Below are 12,422 nucleotides of genomic sequence, written 5' to 3' on the forward strand. Positions count from 1 at the left end.
ATTTCTTAGCCTTCATGATTCTGGCGTTTAAGCTCCAGTTTAAGCTTAAACTGGAACTTAAACTCCACATGTGATATTCAAGCTTCCTTTATTGATTTTGTTGCTTCCTTGCCTAGCCTCTTCTTTCCTGAAATCATCCAAACAATTGCATCAAAGTCTTGCAAAATTTCATGAGAATTCTTCCATTCATAGCATTCAAGTAATATAACTAAAACTCATGGAATTTGCATCAAAATCATACTGTTTGGATGGTTCATTGCTTTGTTATTCATTTAACCATTCTTGGTTACTTTAAGCTCAAGAAAATGCATAAAACAACTAAAACTAACAGAAAAATGCTAGTGAAACTAGCCTAAGATGCCTTGGCATCAAGCGTCAATGGAAACCAAATCAATTAACCATTCTCACACAATGCGGAATGGACATCCACAACTCAATTCCACCGAAACATCCAATTTCTCAACCAAGAGTGTGAAAATTAAACATGCTAAAAATTAAACATCAAAGCAAATAAAAGTCAACACAATAAAAGTCAAAGCAAGTAAAATTAAAGTGCAAGAAAGGAAACTTAAAATGCAAAAAACCTCTTGGCAAGTAATTGAAGGCTAAGGCTACCTATCCTAGTCATTGACCATAAACATATGATGGTTATGAAGAGTTAATCCTACTTAGTCAACCTTACATCAAAGATAAGTCAATTAGGCATAGTTAATTTCAATCCCTAAATCCTATGTCAATACTAAGGGGTCACATAGAGTCAAGGGAAACCAAATCAACTAACTCACTCTAATATATTAAACAAGAATGCACATCAATGACTCAAGGATCACCAAAGACAACAATTTCAAGCCAAGAGTGGAGAAAAAGTAAGTAAAAACTAAGCCAAGCATTTTATCAAACACTTGGTGTGTATGAGAATAAAATAATATTAAAATGTATTAAAATAGATTCTAAAGCTACCAAAGCAAGAAAATAGCAATAACAACTAAAGAAAGCAATAAATGAACATAAAACATAAATTACATTAAATGTAAATTAAAATAACAAAGAGTGCTCATAAAATGAAAATAACAAAATAAAGGAAATAACAAGAGAAATGAAGAAGAGCAAAAAGGTAATAACAATAAATGACAAGAAAAAGTAAATAGAAACAAGAATTAAAAGTAGAAATTACAAGAAATTAAACTAAAGAACCCTAATTCTAGAGAGAGGGGGGATCTTCTCTCTCTAGAAACTAAGAGAAAACATAAAAAAAAACTAAACCTAATTGCCCCCCTTTATTTCTCTTCACTTTGGCCTTAAATAGCTTCAGAAAATGAGTTGGATTGGGTTTTGGAGGCCCAAAATTCGCCCCCAGCAATTTGTATTAATGAGCTCACGTGCACGGACCTGTGTGGACGCACAGACGCGTGCATCCGCAACATGCTGAAAATTGACCTGTGCAGATGTACAAGTACCTGTGCGTACGCATAGGTAGACTTATGTCCACTATAGCAAATTGCATATCATTTTGAAGCCCCGAATGTTAGCTTTCAAATGCCGCTATAACCACCTCATTTGGACCTCTGTAGCTCAAGTTATGACCACTTTAGTACAGAGAGGTCAGGGCTGACAGCTTTCCAAATCCTTCATTTCTTGAATTCTTCCACTTTGTATGCTTTCCTTCCACTTCCTCAAGCCATTCTTGCCTTCAAAACCTTAAATCACTCAAACAAATATATCAAGGCATCGAATGGGAGAAAAGTGAATTAAAATTGGCAATTTAAGCATGAAAAGTATATTTTTCACAATTAAGCACAATTAGGAAAGAATTCACAAAAGCATGCTATTTAGGCGAATAAATGTGGGTTTATGTGATGGAATCCACTCAAATTAAACCAAAATATATCGTAAAATATGGATTCATCAATTCTTCCACACTTAAACCAAGCATGTCCTTATGCTAAACCAACCAAAGGAGATGAATGAAGGGGTAATTATTAATGCAACTACCTACATGCATGTAACTATACTAAATGCTATCTATATATATCTACACTATGATTCCTATTGAGTTTTGCAAAATCCAACAAAAGAATCTCAATCAATCCAAAGTAGAAACTTAGGGCCAAGACAAGGAAAATATAGCAATATGATCAATGTCCAAAGATTGATTTGAAATTTTCAAAATTAAGTTCAACAACTTGCAAAAAGATATAAAATAAGCAATGGAAACATAGAATTGAACAATTGAAACCCTCACCGGATGTGTTTACACTCTAATTGCTCAGTGTGTAGGGTTTAATCACTTAATCCTCCTTTAATCATGTTTCTTAAAGATTTGCAAGTCATCCAACAATCAACTGATATTTGATGAATGAATGCAAATATCATGAGGGCTTTTGTGGGTTGTAATGGGGCTTAGGTAAGGGTAGGATTAATATGGTTAAGCGTGCTATTAGATTGGATCTTTGATTAGCTCAAGCATCCCACCTAATCCTATATATCATCCTATATACATAACAAAACAATCCTAGCTACCCATTTATCCCTTTCTCACATTCACTCATGCATGCTTTTCAATTCAACCACCTATGAATCTCTTATTTCTATTCTTATTGTCATTTCTTTTCTTTTCTTTTTTTTTTTTTGTTTTTTTATACAAAGTATATACACCAAAATTTTTTTCTTTTATCAACACAATGAGATGCATATGTCTTACTTAATAGATGCATGAGTGTTTACCCATTTTTCCAAATATTCTCAATGAACACCCAACTAGCTTTCTACCAATGTTTCCCACAAATTCTCCCACACTTGATTAACACACACACACACACACACACACACACACACACACACTCAAACCCAAGCTAATCAAAGATACAATTCAAGGACATTAATGATTTTTCACTTAGGGTAAATGATGTGCTTAAAATAAGAACAAAGGGGAATTAAAAGGCTCAAAAGTGGTTTACAAAGGTAGATGTAAGGGTTGGCCATATGGGTTAAGTGAGTTTAATTTCAACAATGGCCTCAATCATACTAGATGCATTCAAAACAATAAATAAAGGACATAAAGATTCAAGCAAATCTAAGATTACAATCATAAAAGGAGTATAACACACAAGAACAAAAATTTGTGATTGAAAATATGCAACCACACAATTAAAGCTCAAATCTCACTTGGTATTTGTTGAAGCTCTTTTCTATATTCCAAAAAAAAGATACTTCAAGCAAGTCCAAAAAATAAATTTCAAATCTAATCAATGGAATGCCAAAAAGAGATTTCTTGAAAATTCTTTGTTGTTTTACCAAACTTATTTACTCTACCATGCAACATGCAAATATTTACTATCATATAACTATAAGCATTAAAGAGATATATACAAACAAACCAAACAAAATGAAAACAAGAATAAAAACTTGCAAAAATTAAGGAAAAAGAACAAAAAGAATATTGCAAAGTGTCTAAGAAAAGAAACTTTACCCCCCTTGAAGTTAGCAATCCTCCCCCATACTTAAATAATGCACGGTCCTCCGTGCATGCACATGATCTGAGGGATGAAGGACTTTGAGGCTCCACCTTCAGCGAGTGGGCTCCGGGGGCTCCGAGTGCTTTGTAGACAAAGAAACAACAATTGAGGAAAGGTAAGATGTGTGTGGTATGATAAAAGGCAATGTGTGTATTCTAAATACATGCACAATTTAGAACACAACACATTGATCGGGTAAAACAATAACCACAAAAGCAAAAGAAATAGCATGTTCCTCAATTAAGTAGTCCTAGGTTGCAAGTAACAAATAAGCAAAACTTAAGGCCTAAACAACCTAGGTAACCACAACTAAAGTGAATTGAGTATAAAAGACATTGGTTATTGAAGTCATGCAAGTGAAAGTGCATGGTGAATAGAAAATGGCACAATCAACAACAACCAATTCAATGATGAAAAGAGACTACTAATTCATCCTTAGGAACAAGAAAATAATTACATGTATAAGGTGATGCCAGGGCATTTTGGCCAGTTTCACTGACCTTTTCTTTATGGTTTTAGGATAGTTTCATGCACTTTCTTAGGAAATAAGAAAGTTTTGGGTAAATAATCACTTACATCTTGATTCAAGAAAATATTGTGAATTTTACATGATTTCATGAGAATTATGCATGAATTAAATGACAAAATTGAATGATGCATGTCTCATAACTTGGATTAGAGCTTTGATGCACTTTATTGCTTGATTTCAGGACAAAGGAAGCAAGGAAGAACCACGTTAGTAGCCACGTTAGTCTAGCTAACGTGACCACTAACGTGGAATAGAGGCTAGCTTGCAACGTTAATGAGAAAAGTGATCGCCATTAATGCCTTCGTGAGCCATCATATCCCACGTTAGTTGCTACGTTAACTATGTTAACGTGGAAGCTAACGTGGAAGAGAAGTAGAACTCCAACGTTAGTGGTAAAAGTAAGTACCACTAACGCTCCAAAGTGGCAATTGTCCATGTTAAGAGTCACGTTAACTCAGTTAACGTGAACTCTAACGTGGAAGAAGAAGATGAAGCCAACGTTAGTGACACTCACCTTTGTCACTAACATTGGACCAAGTTCATAATGGCCACGTTAAGAGCCACGTTAACTCAGTTAACGTGGACTTTAATGTGGGGAAGCAAGGAATGGCCAACGTTAGTGACACTCACCTTTGTCACTAACGTTGGACTAAGCCACTTTGAGCCACGTTAGTTGCCACGTTAACTCAGTTAACATGGAAGCTAACGTGGAGGAGAGAATGATGAGCCAACGTTAGTGACACTCACCTTTGTCACTAACGTTGGAGATGGCTATCAATACCACGTTAGAAGTCACGTTAACCTAGTTAATGTGAACTCTAACGTGGGAAGAAGGGGCGTTTTGAAGCGTTAGTGACAAAGGTAAGTTTCACTAACGCTCTCGAAGATTTGGCAAGCCTACGTTAAAGGCCATGTTAACTATACTAACGTGGACTCTAACGTAGGGAGAAAAGGGGGGCTCTCAACGTTATTGAAAAAGGTAAACCCCAATAACGTGTGCGAAGGACCAAGAGGCAACGTTAGTGGTCACGTTGATGCCACTAACATTGAAGTTAACGTGGACCATTCTTGGGTTAGGAACGTTAGTGAAAAAGGTGATTGTCACTAATGTTCTCGAACCCACACTTTCACTTAACGTTAATACCACTAACGTCCTAAGCTAAAGTCCATGCCTACTTCACACTCTCTCTCTGCAAGTAAAGCTAAGCCCACTGAAGATGATAACTGCTTCAACTCAAGATCCAAAGGCCCACCATATCCAAGACTTGAAGAAGCAACTAGAAGATCAGAAGAATAGTATAAATAGGGAGAACTTTGAACTAGAAGAGGAGCTTTTGGGGGGGCATTATTAGAATTACTCTCTGTATTTTTACTTTCTTTGCAACTTCTAGTTTAACTTTTCAGAATGCATTCTCCACCTTTGTTTTCCATTCCCAGAGCTATGAACAACTAAACCCCTTTCATTGGGTTAGGGAGCTCTGTTGTAATTTGATGGATCAATAATAGTTTGCATTATTCTTCTTCTTTCTTTTCTCTTGATTTTACTAGAAAGCTTTCAATCTTCATCCAATTGAGTAGTTATCTTGGAAAAAAGCTATTCATACTTGGATCTCTTCGGAACCTTGGAAGAAGAATGAAAGGATCATGCTAGAAATGCTTTCTCATGTTAGACCAAATTGGGGTTTGGATGGATATAGTGACATATAATCCTACCAACACTTTGATTTGGAAATACATGTGGTATAATCAGTGACCATACCTCATCTCTTCTCACACTACAAGAAAACACGTTTTTTGCCACGCTTTTTGAGCTACCGCCACGCTTTTGAAAGGGTGACCTATCAAAGGGTGGCGGTTGCTCTATCGCCACGCTTTTTGCAGCCTGTTGCCACGCTTTTTGTTTGCCACGCTTTTTTACAAACTGCCACTTGTAAAAGCGTGGCTATAGGTGGGAAATACGGCCACGCTTTTAAAGCGTGGCGATAGGCAGAGATATGGTCACGCTGTAAAAGCGTGGCGATAGGGTAGATCTGGCCACGCTTTTCAAGCGTGACAGTAGACCAAATACGGCCACGCTGTAAAAGCGTGGCGATAGGGTAGATCTGGCCACGCTTTTTAAGCGTGACAGTAGACCAAATATGGCCACGCTTTTAAAGCGTGGCGAAAGCATGGTAGTAGAGGAGATTTGGCCACGCTTGAAAAACGTGGCGAAAAAGCTTAGATACAGCCACGCTTCCTAAGCGTGGCAATAGACAGAGATATGGCTGTATGGCCACGTTTTTAAAGCGTGGCGAAAAAGATGGTCAGTAACCTAATTCCCTTTTTAATCTTCATAAATATATAAAACCTAATATGAATTCATAGATAATTTTATAATTTAGTCAATAACCAATTATCAAGTAATCCAACTTTCATAAAATTGTCACCAAAATAAGTGTGTGATCACATAACAACATACACTAACAAAATACCAAAAGTGAAAATCATAACTACTCATGAATTCCTAATACATGAATTAGAATTCCTAATCAAAGTCATCTTCAAAATACCAAAAGTGTGAAATTCCTAATACATGAATTAGAATTCCTAATCAAAGTCTTCTTGTACTTCATGCATCATCATTGCAAGGTAAATTGTTTTGACCTATGCCCTGCAAAATAAAAAACACAAATGAACAACTACAAATTGATTTGGCTTTCCTGGCCAGAGCACCCCAAAATCCATTCTCGGACTCATTCAGGTTCTTCATGGAAGTATATTCATAGGCTCTTGAATCCTATATTTACAAGTAATACCATTTTGAATAATCAGAATGGTGCACTAAAAAGAATGCGAGTTTAAGAGAAGCAAAGAGAATGTAGGCATATGCTAAACAAGCATCTTCAATCTTCAATGCATTGATATAACATATTCAAAAAAACAGAAAATGCATAATATTTTCAGTAGATGTACGTTATTTTCATCTGCTTTTTGAGCATGACAAGCTTGGAACTATAATTATGTGGACATCATCAAAGCAACTAAACAGCAGGCAGAAGCTTTAACATGTAGACTAATATCTAAATGGAAGAAGTCATCAAATGTATTACAGACATAAACAATCATAGTAGAAAAATACAGACATACACAAAAATATTACACTCTAAAAGACCAGAGACATTACTGGTAATAAAGTCTTTTAAGGAGTCAAAATAACAGAGTTCATATCCACAGTCCACTGCACTTTAACTTATCTCCTCTAGGTCCAGGCTGATCTCCATTTTCACATTGCCACTATTTATTCAGAGTTTTAGACCATATTGCAAGCTTTTTTATTTCTAATCCAGCGGTTTCAGTCACTGAATCTCCATTTACTAGCAGGATATTTTTCTTTCTTCACTTACAATCCTAAATTAGTTCTATCCTTAGTCAACTAGAGATCAACTAACCTGGTCAAGCTAAGTAGGACTTCTATAGATAAAACTCCTCCAGCTAGTAAATACAAGACTTGAATAGACTTTATTAAAGTGAAATAGCACTCACCTTTTGTTGAAATTGAAGCCTACTATTTGACTATTTCTCTCTCAATTTTATCTCTTTTTTAACAAAATAAAGAATGTGAATCATGCCACAATTTTACCTACATCATCTTTGTGTGGAATGTGAGTTGCTTCGGAGGAGCGAGGAGTATTTTTTGCTTTGCTACTTGAGGTATCCACAGGAGAATCTTGGGCAGCTTGAACTAAGGCTGTTACCTCTTCATTGCTCATTCCAGGGTTGAGTTGGTGCACCAATATCTTTAATAAACCACACACACCATCCATCTTCTTCTCTAATGATGAGACCTTAGTGTTATATTCAACTTTTATGTGGCGAATCTCCTCATCTTTTTTAAGAGAGCTTCTTGTAATCGAAGCCCCATAACAACGAAGTCGACCTGGTTGGTCCTTTCCTAACACTCCTACAAATGCATCCTCTTCATTTTCTCCTGCTTCTAAGCGGTTCTGAAGTTCAGTCTATCAAAAAGCAACAACCAATAGATTGCAAAGTCGCATTAACTCAATTTAGATAGAAATCACATCAGAATTCATAATGTACATATCCAAAATACAAATACAAACAACTCACAATTGTGGCTTGTGTTTTAGCATCAATTTCTTTTCCTTTTTTACTTGTACGAGTTGCTATGAAAACTTCAGCCCTTGATGGTTCTTCACTGTTCTCTTTAGAGTCACGCTAAAATACATAGAGAAAAGTTTACATGAAGCATACTAACTAGGCAACTACACCATGAATACATATAAAAGAGAAATCACAAAGAATAAGTTATATTACCAGCTGCTTACGCACTATTCCAAAATTTGTTGATCCCATTCGGTGAGGACATGTTTGTTTTAACCTATTTTCAGTATTCTTAGCAGAGATAGCCTAAATATAAAGAATCAATGAAGAATCAAATTTCTTCCAAAACACTTAAGTTTAGGAACATGAAGAATCAATGATAGTATGCTTGATGGTATAGGAAAAAATAAAAGGCAATGTTACCTTAATTCATTTAATAGTATTTAATAGCATTCCCAATTTTAAAATATTATTTTTCTAAATCTATTTTTTCTTAGACAAAAAAGTGAAGGAATAACCATTTTTATCTAAAGCTTTTTTTCTATATAAAAGAATTATACAACAAAACTTACTTAAGTTGGTCAAGTAATTAATTTATTGTCTATTTAAGTAAGTGTTAAAAATTTGAATTCCTTCTTATATATATAATAATCTATTGGCTAACAACAAATTTTAAAAAGAAATTTGTGACGAATTAGTTCTTACCCTTATAAATTGAAAGATGCTATGAAAAATAAAAAACTATATAATTTTATAAAAAAATAGAATGACATTATAATTATAAATATAAATAAATGATATAAAGGGAAAAGGAAGAAGAACAGTGGAATGTGGATGTATGTGCTCCAATTTATGTGGCGTGGAAAAAAAAAGGAAACAAGAAAAAAAAGAAAAAAGAATAATGAAAGTTTTATGTTCAGTGTGGATGAAGCTACTACTTTGGTCCAGGCTCCACACCTTAAAACTAAGCAATAAACTGCAAAATCTGTGACTAATGGCAGAGAAGACTGAGTAGGGAACGACAGAGACGAAGGCACCAGCAGGGAGGAAGGACCAAAGCCAAAACAGTGGAACCTCTTCAAACTTGTTCTTCTTCTCTCTCAATAGCTTCAGTGTTGTTATTGCTTGTTACTGCAAAAATAATACTTCCAATGTTATTCTATATATTTTCAGGCTTTTTTTTTATAAAAGAAAAGAAAAGGACGTGTGTACTATACTTGAATTAACAACAGACAATATAATAATAGTGCATGATTGAGAAATGCAAATACAAATTCAAATGGCTGTTCAGAATTTCAGATTATATTAGATAATGGCAACACAATGCAAGCATTAGAAACCACATCAAAGTAGGCACACAATATTTTCTATCACAAACAAATGAATAACCTCAATCTCTCAGAATTAGCAGAAATCCTTCTCACTGAAAACATCAATTTAATTTCTATTTACTTTCAGATATCCAATGTTTTAGGCCACAGTCCCATGTGCTTTTGTACAATGTGAAATTAATTTAATTATTTACTTAATAGTGAAAAGAAAATGAAAAACAAGATCCATGAATAATTGTTGCAAAAGAATCCAAGTACAATTGCATGATCACACAACAATTTCCCAATGCCAAGCAAATTTAGGCAAACACCCCCCCCCCAAAAGAATCCAAGAATGAACATCATATATGCATGCATAGAAAGTGAGCAGAAGAGGAAATGCAAATTGAGAAATCAGCAGCAGCCAATGATTAAGGATGTAATGAGCATGAATGCATAATAAGCACAAAGAATCTCAACAAGGAAACGAGTTGCTAACACATGGCACAAAGCAGCAACACTTAATAAACAGCAGCAGTAAATAGCATGTTTCCCAGGTTCAAGCAAGCACCAAACAAAATTCATATGACTTAACCAGTTCCACAAACTGAAATCATTGCAGTTCATATAATATGGACCAAGCAACAAGCAGAGCAGAACTCAGCAACAACAAACCAAGAATAATTAATGAAACAGTAACACTTCCACAGCATCTATTTTGGACAATGAAAAAAAATACAACAAACAGCAATCACAGGTCCAGAATTCAACACCAAAACAGCACAATAAACAAGTTCATCCAGGACAACTTTCAGAGGAAAGAAAAATTCATTCCGAACAGCAGCAGTAAACAAAACAAAACCTACATCCACTAACCAGTCCAGATTCTCTAACCACCTAATTCAACTAAACTAAATTAGTTGAACTAAACAAGCTAAACAGAATGAGCTAAACCAGATTAATCCTCAAACAGAAATAAAATCAAATGAGATGAAAGGGGAACCTGGAAAGCAGAGAATTGGAGCAGGGGAAGGAAAGGGAAAACAGTAAAACAGGGTCTCGTAGTGGCTCTTAACAGAATCTTGGACAAGTGCCCCGAGAGTGCCATGCTGAAAAAGAATAAAGGTAACTAATTAGTTCAAATAAACGACATCATATCAAGTATTGATAAGTAAGACGATTGTATGAATATCTTAATATTCATTCACAAAGTCACAATTCACCAATAGAAATGACATCATATAAAGTCAGTAACTTAAAATCTCTTTAGGGGAAAGCTAATAATAAATAAGGCCATTAGAGGTGAAAATACTGTTTAGGCAAAAGGCAACAAACAGTGAGAATTAATGGAATACCAAAACCAGCAAGAAAACACACTTTTTATGTGACTTCAGCATCTTTCATCAGAAGCGAGTTTTTATGCAAAGTGGAGAGAAGAATCCAAAACAAAATACAATTGACGCTAATAAGTAACGTTAAATAGTCCTTAAAACGGGACAGAAAGTTTGAACCATGTTAGATAACATTTATATTTAATAGAAATGAGTTACGTTAGTCCCTTTAAATGAGCACGGGAGTTTCAACCATATCATCTCACAGACGCACACACACACTGGCACATATAATCACTTAACAAGCATCAAGCGGAGAATTAAAAAGAAATAAAAAAAAAATGCTAAGATGCTGGTCTTAACAATGCAACTGTTTTAGGCTCCCAGGCCACCATTGTATTATTCAAGACACACAAACAAAGTGATGATGAAATAATGCTCATTCATCATCGTCCATACAAATTAAGTAATACTCTTAACTTAAAAAACACTGATCCACCAAATAAAATTAAAATAAAAAAAACTAGTATAAAATTAATGTTTGGTTCTAGTCAACTTCTATAATTCGATTTATCAGCATAAAACATGGTTTTGACTTCAATCATTCACAACTGCACAAGGAAGAAGATATATTTCACTCTTTCTGACACCAACACGAGTAAATTACAGAAGCCTTGTGTCTCACGTGGCTGAGACATTTCATTCATCATCATCAGCATTCATCATAGTAGGAAAAAGACCATGGAATCCATTATTACCCGCAAACAACATATATTAACAGTCAACATAAGATATCGAAAATCAAAGGAGAATATAGTGAATAGAGTGCACCTTTGTGGCTTTCTCATTCCAGAAAAAAACCACGTACGTCCACAGCATCGCAAGCAACGCGTCTTCAGCATTATCATTTAACCAGGGACATGAAAATGAAAATGAAAAGGAACATGCAATCAGAGAGAACGAATCAGGGGAAAATGAAAATGAAAAGGGAAAGCCCTAAACGTAAAAACAACGGAAAAATCGAGAAAATAAAAAGAGGAAAACCGATCATACCTATGGAATTCGAGGGCTTGGAGGAGAAGAAGAGGGAGGAGCTTGCCGTCGCCCATGTTTGCTGGAGCTTGAAGGTGAACAGAGAGATCCTCACTGATTCGAAGAAGAACAAGAAAGAGAAGAAGGGTATGAAGATTACCAAGATGAAGAAGAAGTGGTTTCCATCAGTGACGAAGGCGAAGGCGAAGGGCGACGGGCGAAGGGCAACGGGCGACGGGCGAAGGGCGAAGGGCGAAGGGCGATGGGCGAAGGGCGAAGGGAGGAGCTCGGACGGCGAAGGGAGGAGCTCGGACGGCGAAGGGCGACGGGTGAAGGGAGAAGGGCGAAGGGAGGAGCTCTTCGATACAGGCGAGTAGGGTTAGTGGCTTCGAAGGGGAAAGAGAGATTAGGGTTGGGGACCGGGTTGGGGGCCGGGTTTGGGCCGGGTTGGGATCCGGGTTTGGGATCCGGGTTTGGGTCAACCGGTTTGGCCCATCTCGCCACGCTTTCAAAACGTTATTCTTGCTCTCTACGGCCACGCTTTTGAAGCGTGGCAAAAAAGAAACTTTTGGCCACGCTTTTAAAGCGTGGCAAAAGTGTACCA

General features: G+C 36.0%; 1 protein-coding gene across 3 annotated transcripts; it reads right to left on the reverse strand.

The window, feature by feature from the left end:
- Window positions 1–6,436: 6,436 nt before the first annotated feature.
- Window positions 6,437–12,193, reverse strand: LOC112727600 (uncharacterized). Of its 3 annotated transcripts, none has more exons than XM_025777411.3 (8): window positions 11,840–12,193; window positions 11,618–11,679; window positions 10,459–10,564; window positions 9,103–9,276; window positions 8,359–8,451; window positions 8,152–8,259; window positions 7,668–8,039; window positions 6,437–6,694 (listed from the first exon to the last, which is right to left on the reverse strand). In XM_025777411.3, exons 5-8 carry the CDS (start codon window positions 8,395–8,397, stop codon window positions 6,653–6,655), a joined length of 561 nt encoding a protein of 186 aa, XP_025633196.1. In that variant the 5' UTR covers window positions 8,398–8,451; window positions 9,103–9,276; window positions 10,459–10,564; window positions 11,618–11,679; window positions 11,840–12,193; the 3' UTR covers window positions 6,437–6,652. The 3 variants fall into 3 exon arrangements, with proteins under 3 accessions (XP_025633196.1, XP_025633195.1, XP_025633197.1); XM_025777410.2 differs by having other exon boundaries at window positions 6,437–6,820; XM_025777412.3 differs by having other exon boundaries at window positions 7,664–8,039.
- Window positions 12,194–12,422: the final 229 nt, after the last annotated feature.

This window comes from Arachis hypogaea, chromosome 12 (assembly GCF_003086295.3).
Source record: "Arachis hypogaea cultivar Tifrunner chromosome 12, arahy.Tifrunner.gnm2.J5K5, whole genome shotgun sequence".
NCBI classification, from domain to species: Eukaryota; Viridiplantae; Streptophyta; class Magnoliopsida; order Fabales; family Fabaceae; genus Arachis; species Arachis hypogaea.